Below are 15,046 nucleotides of genomic sequence, written 5' to 3'. Positions count from 1 at the left end.
AAAGCATCCCCTCCTTGTTCCCTACACGGACCTGCATGAAAAACATCTTCAGTTCCTACCTTCACTGCTTCCCAGCTCGAGTTAACAAGGTGTTGTCGAAAGGGACCAAAGCCTGAAACCAAAGAAAAGTACTATTAAACTGTGCTTGAACTCCAGTTGCCATGAATTGGGTCATATTCCTGACCTGTCTACACTCATGTGCTTATTCTTTTTTACCTTTATGTTCTTGGATGTAGACTCTGAGTTGATTGGATAGATGCAGCTTTTATAATACTTAAGGGAATTCTATTGTTTCTCTTTTTACAGAGAACACATGCATCTACTCTAGGCCCAATCCTGCAATACTTACTAAGTAATTCTTTCTTAGATGGCTAATATAATTGTAGTAGTCAATGTGTATGTTGAAACCAATACAGCTACACACATAGACTCATAGACTTTAAGGTCAGAAGGGACAATTATGATCATCTAGTCTGACCCCCTGCACAATGCAGGCCACAAAATCTCACCCACCCCTCCTAGAATAATCCTCTCACCTATATCTCAGATATTGAAGCCTTCAAATACTTTGAAGACCCCAAGATGCAGAGAATCCTCCAGCTGTGATCTGTACCCTAGAGGAAGGCGAAAAATCTCCAGGGCCTCTGCCAATCTACCCTGGAGGAAAATTCCTTCCCGACCCCAAATATGGTGATCAGCTAAACCCTGAGCATGTGGGCAAGACTCATCAGCCACACAACCAGAAAGTTCTCTATAGTAACTCCTATCATCCCTCCATTGACCTATTTCCCACTGATAATGAATGGTCAATTAGTTACCAAGATCATGTTATCTCATCAAACCATCCCCTTCATAAACCCATCTAGTTTAATCTTGAAACCAGATAGATCTTTTGCCCCCACTACTTCCCTTGGAAGGCGGTTCCAGAACCTCACTCCTCTAATGGTTAGAAACCTTCGTCTAATCTCAAATCTAAACTTCCTACTAGCCAGCTTATATCCATTTGTTCTTGTGTCCACATTGGTATTAAACTTAACTAATTCCTCTCCCTCCCTGGTATTTATCCCTCTAATATATTTAAAAAGTGCTATCATGTCTCCCCTCAGCCTTCTTTTGGTTAAAGTAAACAAGCCAAGCTCCTTGAGTCTCCTTTCATAAGACAGGTTTTCCATTCCTCAGATCATCCTAGTGGCCCTTCTTTGTACCTGTTCCAGTTTGAATTCATCCTTCTTAAACATGGGAGACCAGAACTGCACACAGTATTCCAAATGGGGTCTCACAAATGCCTTGTATCATGGCACTAACACCTCCATATCCCTACTGGAAATACCTCGCCTAATACATCCCAAGATCGTATTAGCCTTTTTCACGGCCATGTCACAATGGCGGCTCATAGTCATTCTATAATCAACCAGGACTCCGAGGTACGTCTCCTCCTCCGTTACTTCCAACTGATGTGTTCCCAGCTTATAACTAAAATTCTTGTTATTTATCCCTAAATGCATAACCTTACACTTCTCACTATTAAATTTCATCCTATTGACATCACTCCAATTTACAAGATCATCCAGATCTTCCTGTATGATATCCCGATCCTTTTCTGAATTGGCAATAGCTCCCAACTTTGTGTCATCCGCAAATTTTATTAGGACACTTCCACTTTTGGTGCCAAGATCAGCAATAAAAAGATTAAATAAAATTGGCCCCAAAACTGATCCCTGAGGAACTCCGCTAGTAACCTTCCTCCAACCCGACAGTTCACCTTTCAATATGACCCGCCGTAGTCTCCCCTTTAACCAGTTGCTTATCCACCTCTCAACTTTCATATTAATCCCTATCTTTTCCAATTTAACCAATAATTCCCCATGTGGTACTGTATCAAATGCCTTACTAAAGTCGAGGTAGATTAGATCCACTGCATTTCCTTTATCTAAAAAATCTGTTACTTTCTCAAAAAAGGAGATCAGGTTGGTTTGGCACGATCTACCTTTTGTAAAACCATGTTGTAATTTGTCCCAATTGCCATTAGCCTCAATGTCTCTAACTACTTTCTCCTTCAAAATTTTTTCCAGGATCTTACATACTACAGATGTCAAACTAACAGGCCTATAGTTACCCGGGTTGCTTTTTTTCCCCTTCTTAAAAATCGGAACTATATTAGCAATTCTCCAGACAAATGGTACAACCCCTGAGTTTAGAGATTTATTAAAAAATTTTGCTAATGGACTTGCAAGTTCATGTGCCAGTTCCTTCAATATTCTTGGATGAACATTATCTGGGCCCCCCGATTTACTCCCATTAAGCTGTTCAAGTTTGGCTTTTACCTCGGATATGGTAATATCTACCTCCTTATCTTTAGTCCCATTTGTTAACTTACCATTATCCCTAAGCTCTTCATTAGCCTCATTAAAGACTGAAGCAAAATATTTGTTCAAATATTGGGCCATTCCTAGATTATCCTTAACCTCCACTCCATCCTTAGTAATTAGCGGTCCTACTTCTTTTTTTGTTTTTTTCCTATTTATATGGCTATAAAAACCTTTTACTATTGGTTTTAATTCCCTTTGCAAGGTCCAACTCTACCTGACTTTTAGCCTTTCTCACTTTGTCCCTACATGCTCTAACCTCAATAAGGTAGCTTTCTTTACTGATCCCTCCCATTTTCCACTCCTTATATGCTTTCTGCTTTTTCTTAATCACCTCTCTGAGATGCTTGCTCATCCAGATTGGTCTAACACACCTGCCTATAAATTTTTTTCCTTTTCTAGGGATACAGACTTCTGACAGCTTCTGCAACTTTAACTTAAAATAATTCCAGGCCTCCTCCACTTTAAGGTCCATAATTTCTTTAGTTCAATCAACTTCCCTAACTAATTTCCTTAATTTACTAAAGTTAGCCCTTTTGAAATCAAAAACCCTAGTCTCAGATTTATTTTTGTTTATCCTTCCATTTAATTTAAACTGAATTAGCTCATGATCACTCGAGCCAAGGTTGTCTCCTACAACCATTTCATCTATGAGGTCCTCGCTACTCACCAAAACCAAATCTAAAATAGCATCCCCCCCTCGTTGGTTCAGCAACTACTTGCTGAATTCATCAGCTATCACATCTAGGAAAATCTGAGCCCTATTATTATTACTAGCACTTGTTCTCCAGTCTATATCTGGAAAGTTGAAATCTCCCATGATTACACAATTTCCATGAGTATTTACTTGATTAAAAACATTAAAGAGGTCTCTATCCATATCCAAATTGGATCCTGGTGGTCTATAACACACCCCAACCACTATCCCAGAGGAGGATCTGATAGTTTTCTTCCCCAATGTGATTTTTGCCCAAACGGACTCTGTCTTCTCCATTCCATCACTTTTTATTTCTTTACAATCTACCTCATCTTTGATATACAATGCGACTCCACCACCTTTACCCTTATTTCTGTCTTTCCTAAACAGCGCACACCCTTCAATACCTGTACTCCAGTCATGCCTAGTATTCCACCATGTTTCTGTTATTCCTATAATATCTGGTTTCACTTCCTGGACCAATAGCTCTAGTTCCTCCTTTTTGTTACCTAGGCTCCTCGCATTGGTGTACGAACATCTTAATTTTTGCTGTTTGGCCTCATTCACGTTCTTTACCCAATTTGGCACAGACATTATACCTCCAATATGACCTATTAGACTAGTATCCCCCCCACCCTTCCTCATGTTCATTCTCCTACCCCCAGCTATAGCCTTTCTTTCTTCATTCTAGAGGTGAAGTCCATCTCTAGAGAACAGTGCTCTGTCCATAAATGCCTCCCCGTGACCATACATCCCAAAGCCCTCCTTATAGCACCACTGCCTAAGCCATCTATTGATCATCATCATCATCCTGTCACATCTTAGGGTACGTCTAGACTACTGCGTTTTGTCGACGGAAGTTTTGTCGACAGTATCTGATACTGTCGACAAAACTTCCGTCGACAAAGAGCGTCCAGACACATTGAGATCTGTCGACAAAGCAAGCTGCTTTGTCGACAGAACTCCGTAGTCTGGACGCAGTGTTACAGGCAATAACACCTTCTGTCGACAGAGTTCTGTCGACAGAAGGCGTTATGCCTCGTAAAATGAGGTATACCAGCGTCGACAAAACTGCTGAGTTCTGTCGACGTTATGATGACAGAACTCAGCGGTAGTGTAGACGCTGGTATAGTTTTGTCGACAAAAGTCCACTTTTGTCGACAAAACTAGGTAGTCTAGACACACCCTTAGTTGCCCTTCTCTAGGAACAGGCAGAATCCCACTAAAGATCACCTGAGCCTCAATTTCCTTGAGCATCCTCCCCAGCCTAGCATAGTCTCCCTTAATTCGTTCCAGCGAGAATCTAGCCGTATCATTTGTTCCTACATGAATGGATTCCTTCCTGCTCCCTTAATAATTCTCTTCAACCTCAGTTCCACATCTCTTATCTTAGCACCTGGCAGACAGCACACCCTTCTATTCTCTGGATCAGCTCTGGTTACAGGCCTATATATTCTTCTCAATAAGGAGTCCCCAGTCACATAGACCTGTCTTTTCCTAGTGATAGTGCAATTCTCTGGTCTATCTCTAGCTTCCTCTGGCTGCAAGTCCTTGCCATTCCTATTTTCCCTTGTAATCCTAATGCTCATTATTGGTGTTGTCTCCATTAAGTCTTCCCCTTTATCTATGGGACTAGCCACTCTTCTCTTCTTCCTTACCCTTCCATCTTCATTATCTACCTGCTGTACCCCTTCTACATTTTCCAGCTCCACATACCTGTTCTTGAGCTCTATTTTTCCTTCACTGACCCATCTTTTCCTCTGCCTGGTCCTCTGAGTCACATGCTTCCACTGTCCATTTTCTTCGACCAGCAGTCCCCCCTCTGAGGCCCTTGATCCTGCTTCCATCTGCATATCTGGCTCAACTAAGCTTTCCCCTTCAGCCACGTCATGCCTTTGCCCCATCATCTGCTCAAACCCCCTTCTAAACTCGACCAGGGAGACCCAGCCCTACCACTACCTAATAAATCAGTGTCAAGTGATTCATAACGTTTTTTATAGGAAAAAGTGTTGAAATCAAATTGACTTCTGTTCCATCTTCATCACTAGAGATCATTATATTTCATGATCATTTTTTAAAGAGATGAAAATGCTTGATTTCATTTGAAATTTTCTAAATCAAATTTCTTTTAAATGTTCTGGAAAACTATGCTTTGTTTTGGTAGCCAAACCTCCCCATGCTATCACTCATTTATCTTTTTTCACTTGCAAAAGGTGGGATGGAGTAGGAGAATGTGAAGGGGAGTTGCCCTTTAAGATGAATGGACATTTTTCATTTTGGTTGAAGGGTATTTTGTCCGGGAAAAACATTTATTTGGAAAATTCACTGCTAGTTCTACTCACTCCATTCTTTGTATCCCCATCCCAAAACACATTATATAGTATGCACTTGTGAATTGTACGCAGTGTCTTAAATCCTAGTCAATGGACCAACTAATACTGATGAGCCTATTAGGCTATTTTAATCCCCATTTTTTAAAATGTCTCATTTTTAAAATAAACAACCCAATGAAAAAAGTGTCAAAAACATAATAAAATATCTGTAGAATATGGGTGACTGGTAATGTAGGCAAGGGAAGGCACAGCCTTCCCAAAATTGCCTACACACCCCAGCTGCTGGGAATCTGGGGCTGCAGAGCGGTGGCCGGGTTCCCCAGCTGCCCAGGAGGGCTGGAGCCACTATGAAGCCACCAGGGAGGGCTGGGGCTGCGGCTGTGGCCTGGTAGTCCCTGCCTTCTATGTGGCTAGGAAGGATCCGGCTTTGGGGGTAGGTGGAGCTTGCCTCCAGGGGTGTGCTGAGGCTTGCCTTCTCCAGTTGGCCCTTCACCTGCCTCCCATGCTGTAGAAGTGCATACATTTTGCCATATTTGTTCCTTAAAAAAAAAAAAAAGTTATTTCTATGGAAACTATACAACCTTAGCTGTAGGGACTCTGTTAAAAAACTCAAATATTTTTTAGGCCACCTGCATGGTACACTTGTTTTAAATTGCTTATAGTGTTTGTCTTTTCCTTTTCCTTTGTTTTTCTTTCTACAAATAATCCTTTTTAAAAATTACACTAATCTTTTGGTCTCAGTCATAATTTGTGGCAATGAGTTCAGAGGCTTCACTGTCTATTGTATGTGCTGGGAATAAAGGGTCCACTTTTTTTTGCTGAAAAGGAGATATAATCATTCCATGCTTGATTCACTTTATTTTCAATAAAAAATATAGTGGGGCTGAGTCAGAGTTAAACTCTTATTTATAGTAAAATGTAAGTTCTGAGCTGGCTCTCAATGCAATTTGTAAATTAAAGATGTGGTCAGAAATAATTTTTGCTTAGAGTAAAGCTGTTTTATGAAAAGAAATCACTGTAAGAAGATCTTACTGTATTGAAAGATTTGAACCAACATAGAAATAAAATTGGCTGAAATACCAGGCAGTTGATAATAAAATTGCCACCAGCGCCAGCAAGTTTATATTACAAGGAGGTGAAAATGTTATTGAGACCTGTTATATTAATTTTCTATAATACGTCTGACATACACTTAACAGATATGTCAATCTAAAGTTATTTGACACGCGGAGTCTATAGTTAAACAACCATGTAAGGGGAAAAGGTAACAAGGTACTACGATGACGTAGGTTCAGCCTCATCCCTACGTCCTCAGATGCCCTAGTGGAAAACTACTCAGCAACTCACATGTCAAGAGCTACAGTGGATAGAAGCATTCCTTAAGGGAGTTTTAACCTTTTAAAGTTCAAAAACATCTCTAGTGGGTCCGTCTGCATTTCCCAGTCAGTGAGAAAATCTTCTGATCTGGTGCCCTGACAAGCAAGTTCAAGTGTGCTTATTTGGTATATTTAATTTTAATACTCTAGTTAAGCAGTGATGAGGGTGCTCAACCTTTTGTGATTTTTTTTTTCCTTCTTACATTGCCATGAAACCGACACTCTGGGGTTGTTCTAATTCTGGGCCCAGATTGTGACAGCATCATGCAACCTAGTTTTATTGATTCAGAACTCCTTTTGGGTCAGTTTCATCTTCTAACATTAGTTTATACTGCCTACATCTACACCACTTGGACAGGAAAAGATGTCAGCAGAGGTTTCTTTTTAAGATGTGAGAGAAAGGGAACAATTAACCAAACTGGATGGCAATAATTGAGAAGATATATATCTGATTTTCTTAGGGTGGCACAGCAGTGAGCTATTTTCCATTTGGAATTATTACTATGACCAGTTGCTACTGTATTTCCCTCCAGGGAACCATCTATGACAAAGATCAGGCATGTGTGCATTCCATGTCTGGCTAAAAGAGGAAGCAAATTTAAATAAATAAATAAAAACTTACCAGTCACAACCACTGTGTTGGAATTTGAATCCATGAAACTTCACTTTAGAACGTGAAATCTGGTTGTCTTTCAGTTCTAAACAGTATTGTAATTCTTGCAGCTGTGGTAATCTGCCTGATTTAGAACACCATTTTTTCCAATCTATTCCTAAACATGCAGGTTTCTATTCGGCAGTGAAAAAGACAGCATCAGACTGAGACCAGTTTGGATTCATGTGACAGATGATTTGGTAATCACGTAACTCTTCCAAGTGTAAATTATGATGTCTCTGTTTTAAAGAGAGGTTTTACCACCTGGAATTTGCTTTATTTATTTATTTATTTATTTATTTTTAAAGAAACAAAGAAGCTGAAAAACATTTTAGAAAATGTTCAGCTATATTTTAGATAAATGCTCATCTACAGACTAATTGGACTAAGTTGTGTCTGTATACTTGTTATAAGTTATTTATAGCAGTTGTAATCCTGTGAGGTTTTTCTCCCCTTAATTAAGGAGAGTGACTAACTACAAATACATTCCCCTCACCCGGTTAAAATTTCTTTCTTGTTGTCTTACTTTTTTTTTTCTTTCAAAAACCCATATGTATTTATAGGTATCCACTCCTCACTATAGCATCAGAGTAATTATCTGCCTAGCTAGCTAATCTGCCTTGATTTTGATACTATGCTGTACACCATAGTGTCTGAGATCCTAACATATTTTAAAATAAACACTGAATAGATGAATGCTGTGTATGGTAAACTGGGTATAAGCAAACAATATGGGTTTTAATATAGCTAAATGTAAACATATACTTCTAGCAACGAAGAATGTAGGCCATATGACAGTCTGTTCTCAGAAGCAGTGTTGGAAAAAGATTTTGGAGTCATGGTAGATAATAAGCTGAACATCAATTCGGTGTGATGCAGTGGCAAAAAGTGCTATTGCAATTCTTGGAAGCATAAACTGGGATGTAGGCAGGTGGTGTCTCCTCTCTCCAAGCCAGGAGAGTAGGAACCACACTCTGTGCCCAGGCTGTCAGTGAGAGGCCAGGCTTGCCCCTCCACCAGAAGCTGAGAGGTGGGAGAGGAAGTAAAAAAGGTGGAACCTCAAGCTCAGTTAGAGCCAAGCCAGGGAAAGAGACAGACATGCCCTGCTCATGGCAGGCCTTTTGCTGCTGCTAAGCCAGACAAGACTCTGACCCAGAAGGAGACCAAGTTCACAGGGGAACTGCTGAAGGAGACGGACTGGGACACTGAGAACCTCTCTGCCCTGACTTCTCATCTATGCTTGCAGAGCCATTGGCCACTTCAGATGTCAAGGAACTGCTAGGACTACTGCTATCATGATGGGATGGAGGATGGAGGATGACCCTGGGATCCAGGTACACTATGATGGGAAGCCCAGGGACTGGCAGATGACTGTAGTTAAGCTGTGTTCCTGCCAGTACCCAGGTCAGTGTGTTGTGGCTAGAATCCCCCGACTCAGTGTTGGGACATTCCTCCACTCCACTCCTCTTTAGGGCCCAGACTGGGACCTGGTGGAGTCAGGTGGGTTTCGGTGCCCCTACTTCAACCTTACCTGGAGTGGCAGCCTCCCCATCACAAGCCAAAAGGCCTGTGTTGTCTTCCATCTGCCAGAACTGCCCCTGCCTGAGAGCTAGAACCTGTAAACAGTTAGCTTGCTCTGCATGCTCCTTGAAGATCAGAACCCAGACTATCCTTTTGGTCTTCCCCTAACTGAGGTTCAGGGCCAATCTACTTTCTTTTCGTCTTAGGACAAAAACCCATAGACCTCTTAGGTGTTTTGCTCTGCTTGAAAGTTAGGCCCTGCCATCTGCTTAATAGCTCTGCCCTGACTGAAGATCTGAGACAATAGACAGCTTGTCAGCTTCACCGAGCCTCAAGACCTGAGTGCACAGACTATTGTTGCAGATTGCTCATTAACTCTGCCACCACCTGAGGGACAGAGCACACAGACTTGCAACCTGAGAAAGTCCGACACTAACAACTGGTCTTCTAATTCTCTCTGATTTTTGACAGTGCTCCTGGAGAAGTAGTGTGGTGTTGTGGCCTACCTATGATCCAGAGCAGCAGGAACAACTCCCCTTGCACTATGAGGGGAATCTTGAATAGCAATAGTTATCTTACCTCTGTATTTGGCACTGGTATGACTGCTAATGGAATACTGTGTCCATTATTCAAGAAGGTGTTTGATAAACTCGCACGGGTTCAGAGAACAGCCAAGAGAATGATCAAGAAAATATGCCTTATGGTTATAGATCCTGAAGCTTGATTTATTTAGCACTGACAGGCATGAATACAAAGATTAAGGCAAGACTACACAACACGCAGGCCCCATTTAAGTCAGATCTGCTATTAATAAAATGCAATAGTTACCCGATTTCCACCCGTATGACAGCACTTTTAATGAGCAATGACAGTTGAGGAATTTAACTGCTAAAACGCATATCAACAGAAGACCATTATATTGATTCACCGTTAAGGAGTGTGTTCCCAGTGGAGGTCATATTCAAAGGATCTCACCCGCGGGCCGTGTGTTAAGTCCTGCATAAACCCAACCTGCACCACAGGCCGCAAACAAATGGGCTGGGGGCCGCATGCGGCCTGGGGCTCCGTGTTGAGTAGCCCTGCCCTAAGATGGAAGTTTTATCATAGTCTTGACACTTACACTCATATGCATGCATACATAACTGAAGCAATATATATCATAGATTATTTTATATCAATTAAAATCCAGTTTACTATCCATAATTAAGAAATCAAGTTTAGGATCTTTGCCTCAGTTAATCACTGTTCTATTACTACACATGTACAACTGACCTAGCATTCATCTCTAGAGGTAAAAAAAAGTTCATCTCTAAACATTTTGGCTGGTTATTGCCTTGAAGATTTTACTATGAAGTTGTTTGAGACATGTAAAAGAAAATCTTGAATAGTTGCATGGAAAAATAACATATTCTAGGACATGAGTCTTGAACTGAGGGTTGATTTATTTTTATTTTTTTTTGCTATTGAAGGTAATAAGAACCAAACTCTGTCCATCGTTAAGAAATACCTGTTCACTTTTAACTTGTCTTCTAGTACTGCTCAGCTATTTTGTTTTATTTCTTGATGTTGGCAGGTGGTATGTCCAACCTTTTAAAACTATCAATAATTGGAATAAAACATTTCCATTTGTCTAAAATGTAGAGCTGGACACTTTTTTTTTTTAACAGAACCTTATGCAGATTTGGATTAACTGACATTTTTAACAAATTCATGTTGATTTTGGAAAATTTTAACTGGGGGAAAATTAAGAAAAATTTAGATTAAAATTCAAAATTAAACACTTAAATTTTTCGGGCTACATTACGTGGGAATTTAGGTGCCAATCATGGATTGGTGATGGTCTTATTATACCCAATAGCCCATATCCAAGGTCAGTGCCCTATCCAACAAGTTATTGGCTATTATGTGATTAGCTCTCTCTGTCTCTACTGTTGAAGCTAGTCTGCTTTGTGTAAACATTCTTTGGAGTAGGGACTGGAACTTGGGTGTCTCCACTCCCAGGTGAGTGCTCTAACCATCTCATGAATATTTAATTACTCTGTGGTCTAATGAATATATATTTATGCTAAGTGGAACAGCTTCTACAAGTGATTGATCCATCCCAGAATAGCCCAATAGAGACTTGTGAATACGTCAATCACCTGAGAGATGTGAGACCAAGTCCATGTTCTGACTGGAGATTTAAACCTAGGTCTTCTACATCCCAGGCGAGTGCCCTTTACTGGACTATTGGGTAAAAAAAAGGTAGGTGGGCTCTTCACAACCACTATCTCCTCCTGTTTTATGCATGGTATTAAAGTCCCCTTGTAAATCTGGCCTGAAACTTTTGATATGACCCTTTTGAAAAGCAGCTCCCACAAAAAGAGGAAAAAGTTCACACTGAAGATCCTGAGTATGGTCCATGTCAGTGGTTCCCAACCTGTAGTCCACAGACCCCTGGTAGTCTGTGATGGTACTGTAGGGGTTCCTCAGAAAGCTTAAAATAGAAAATAAAATAAATGTACTGAGTCTCTCACAGCCAGCATGTCCTTTAGCCCATGTTGCTTCCTGCCGGCTCTGTGCTGGCAGCCAGCAAGTCCCTCGGCCCACGCTGCTTCCACAATGGGCTGAGGGATGCGGCTCAGGAAGTAGCACAGGCTGAGGGATGTGCAGGCTGCAGGCACAGCTATATTATATGGGAGGGTCTATAAAATTGTAATAGATTGAAAAGGGGTCCATATGCTCAAAAAGCTTGAGAGCCATTGGTCTGGGGTTTTCTTTTTCAGTGGGCACAATGGTTTTCTAAACCTTCTGCATGCATTCCTGCTCTCACTTTTTTTATCTTGTCTTTACATTAGGAAATTTTTAAGGAAACTTTCCATTGTTGGTACCACGAGTCCATCTCTATCAATAATTATAACAGTGGGGAGACCAACTGTAGACAGGGGTCTAGACATTATGCCAGTATTTTAAAATTTGTCATCCAACCCTTCTCAGAAGAGATATGGTGCTTAAGAATGCCAGTAGATTCTCCTCATTAACACTCCCATATCAGTGAGGTAGAACCAGTTTTAGCAACAATGGACTAATGTTGTGTAGACAAGCCCCCTACGTGGCGGTGCTCATTTACTTTCAGTTGCTTCCATTGTTGTAACCAACCTCTCTGCACTTTTTTTGTTTGAATCTTGTGTTAGAATTGTTTTTATCATACCTACGTGCAAGAGTGGGAAGTCATGCTGCAGAAGGGGGAATGGGAGTAGGCGCAAGGCTCCAAGTGATCACAAATCTGGACCTCAAATCAACTATTATGAAGTATAGTCTAAGAATGTTTGTATGCTATCCACCTGCTCTGCATGATTTTTAACAGCTTACTGTGTGCCAGGGTAATTTTATAATGTAAAATAAGCACAGATCTAGTTGTATAAGGGTTTGAACTATCTTTTGTGGGTAGCATCCCTTAGTAGTACTTGTATACAGTTTTAACTCTCTCTAGTTTCTTGATAGGAAACACAGTTAATTACAACTAAAGAAAAGTGGTTATACCACTCTTTCTGAAATGTTGTTTTCACTCTAAAGTTAGATGCTGATGGATGTAGGAAAATTTATTCTTTTCTAACCATGCTACTATTTCTGTGTTCTCAGAACTCCTGAGATAATGAGCAATGATCTTTTGCTTTGATACTTATGCAGTAGGAATTTTTTTTCCAGATTTTTCAAACAGTGTTGTTCACTGGAGAGAATGGGGCACTGTGAACCACAACTCCTGCATTTATTCCTAGCTGCAATGATTAGTCGTTATGACCCTGTACATGTGCCACTTAATCTCTCTCTGCCTCCTTTTATCTATATAAAATGGGTATTACATAATTTACCCATGGGTTTTGTAAAGCTTAATAAATGTTCGTAAAGATCTTAGCAATGCTTGGATGAAAGATGCTATAAAAATGTCAAGATGTATTATTTTCCTGTTGATAATAAGCAAAGGGTTGAACTTTATTGGTGGTGCAGTAAATTTAGACTAACATGTATTACTTATGGTGTATTTATTCAGTAATCTGAAGATTTGTTTCCAGGGATGTCTATCCAGCATCTTTCACCAGTTCACTAAATTCACTTAAACTGCAGAAGTTAAATTAAAAGAGAAAACAATTTTTTTATAATCACATGTTATTTAGTTAGTGCTGCAGACTAGGGATATAAGCAGTTAACCGGTTACCCACCAAACAGGTGGCTCACTGGCCTGCTTACCAGGCAAATGGTTAACTGGCTTGGCTGGCTGGACAGTGCTAGTAGTGGGATTGGGGTAGTCCCTGCTACCTGAGGCCACAGCAGGGCCAGAGGCAGGGTTGGGGCCAGAGCAAATGTCACTGCCCTAGGCCACGGCCGGACTGGGTGAGCAGCTGGACCTGTCCCTGTTGCCTGAGGCTTCGGCAGGACCAGGGGCAGGGCTGGGGCCAGAGCCACACTGGGCCATGGTGCATTGCATAGCAGGTGTGGGAGAGGCCACTCCAGCGTTGACTGGTCAAACCTAGCATTTAACCAGTTAACATTTTAAATGTTAATTAACATCCCTGCTGCAGACCCTAACTTTTAGCACCTGGATTTTTATACCCTGGGGCCAAGAATTTAAAATAGAGAAAAATGTATTTTAAATTAGACTCTTAAATCCATGCTGAGGCATCTAAAGAAGTGGTTTGGCTTTCGAATATACATGGGAACTGCTGGGTACTCAACGCTTCTGAAAATCAAGCAATTATTTTGCACAAATCTGAGAACCTTATTCCTAACTAATTTAACTAATTTTTTAAAACTAGTGAGTTGTAACAAGTTTAAAATGCTTGCCATACGCTATCAGACACAATTATTACTGTAATTAGCTTTTGTTTACAGACGTTATACATGACTGTAGTTATCAGATGCTTATTTAACAAGTGTTACCATACTACAGAGGGAACATAAGAATGGCCATACTGGGTCAGACCAAAGGTCCATCTATCTCCGTTTCCTGTCTGTCGACAATAGCCAATACCAGATGGCCCAGAAAGAGGGAACACAATAGGAAATCATCAAGTGATCCCTCTCCTGTCATCCATTTCCAGACAAACAGAGGCTAGGGGACACCATTCCTACCCATCCTGGCTCATAACCATTGATTAACCTAACCTCTATGAATCTATCTAGCTCTTTTTGGAACCCTGTTGAAGTCCTAGTCTTCACCACATCCTCTGGCAAGGAGTTCCACAGGTTGACCATGCACTGAGTGAAGAAAAACTTCCTTTTCTTTGTTTTAAACCTGCTACCTATTAATTTCATTTGGTGACCCCCTAGTTCTTCTATTGTGGGAATAAGTAAATAACTTTTCCTTATTCACTTTTTCCACACCAGTCATGATTTTATAGACTTCTATCATATCCCCCCCTTAGTCTCCTCTTTTCTAAGCAGAAAAGTCTCCATCTTTTTCATCTCTTTATATGGGACCCGTTCCAAACCCCTAATAATTTTTGTTGCCCTTTTCTGAACCTTTTCCAATACCAATATATCTTTTTTTGAGATAAGGCAACCACATCTGTACGCAGTATTCAAGATGTGGGCGTACGTACTATGGTTTTATATAGAGGCAATAAAATATTCTCTGTCTTGTTCTCAATCTTTTTAATGATTCCTAACATTCTATTTGCTTTTTTGACTGCTGCTGTACACTGCGTGGATGTTTTCAGAGAACCATCCACAATGACCCCAAGATCTCTCTCTCCCGAGTAGTTGTAGCTAAATTAGTCCCAATTGTGGCCTGGGAAGGAGCTTTAATGACCTTTAGGTGGGTAGGGCTTGCCAATCTGACCAGAAGTTCTAAGTTTGTCCTCGCTGTCACATGTTACAATGGGGTGGAACCTTCTGATTCCCCCTCGTGAGAGTATGCCAGACCATTGACAAGAATTACACCTCAAATTGGGAAATGAAATGGACAACCATTTTATTGCCAAAGGGAACACAATAATAACAACCACAATGAATATGGCAGTCAGGACACAGATTAACTGGATACTTCCCCAGATGGCACTAATAAAATCAAACTAAAACTTATCTACGTATATAGAAATTAATCATTTAGCAATATCTCAGAC

At 40.6% G+C, this 15,046-nt stretch overlaps 1 protein-coding gene across 7 annotated transcripts in view; it reads right to left on the bottom strand.

Annotated features, from left to right (window-relative positions):
* The window catches only part of PGPEP1L (pyroglutamyl-peptidase I like), a 75,996-nt gene that overhangs the window by 33,136 nt on the left and 27,814 nt on the right, over positions 1-15,046 (bottom strand). For 3 of the 7 annotated variants that reach the window (XM_075896985.2, XM_075896983.2, XM_075896984.2), the window contains one exon: positions 32-112. In XM_075896985.2, coding sequence (XP_075753100.2) covers positions 32-46 — 15 coding nt within the window. In that variant the 5' untranslated portion in view covers positions 47-112. Of the gene's footprint in view, positions 1-31; positions 113-7,394; positions 15,039-15,046 lie in introns of those variants that run through there. The other 4 variants (XM_025187800.3, XM_075896986.2, XM_014576585.4 and 1 more) reach the window with 2 other exon arrangements.

Source organism: Pelodiscus sinensis, chromosome 14 (assembly GCF_052426305.1).
Source record: "Pelodiscus sinensis isolate ZL-2025 chromosome 14, ASM5242630v1, whole genome shotgun sequence".
Classification (NCBI taxonomy): Eukaryota; Metazoa; Chordata; order Testudines; family Trionychidae; genus Pelodiscus; species Pelodiscus sinensis.
This window is presented reverse-complemented; position numbering and strand designations above follow the sequence as displayed.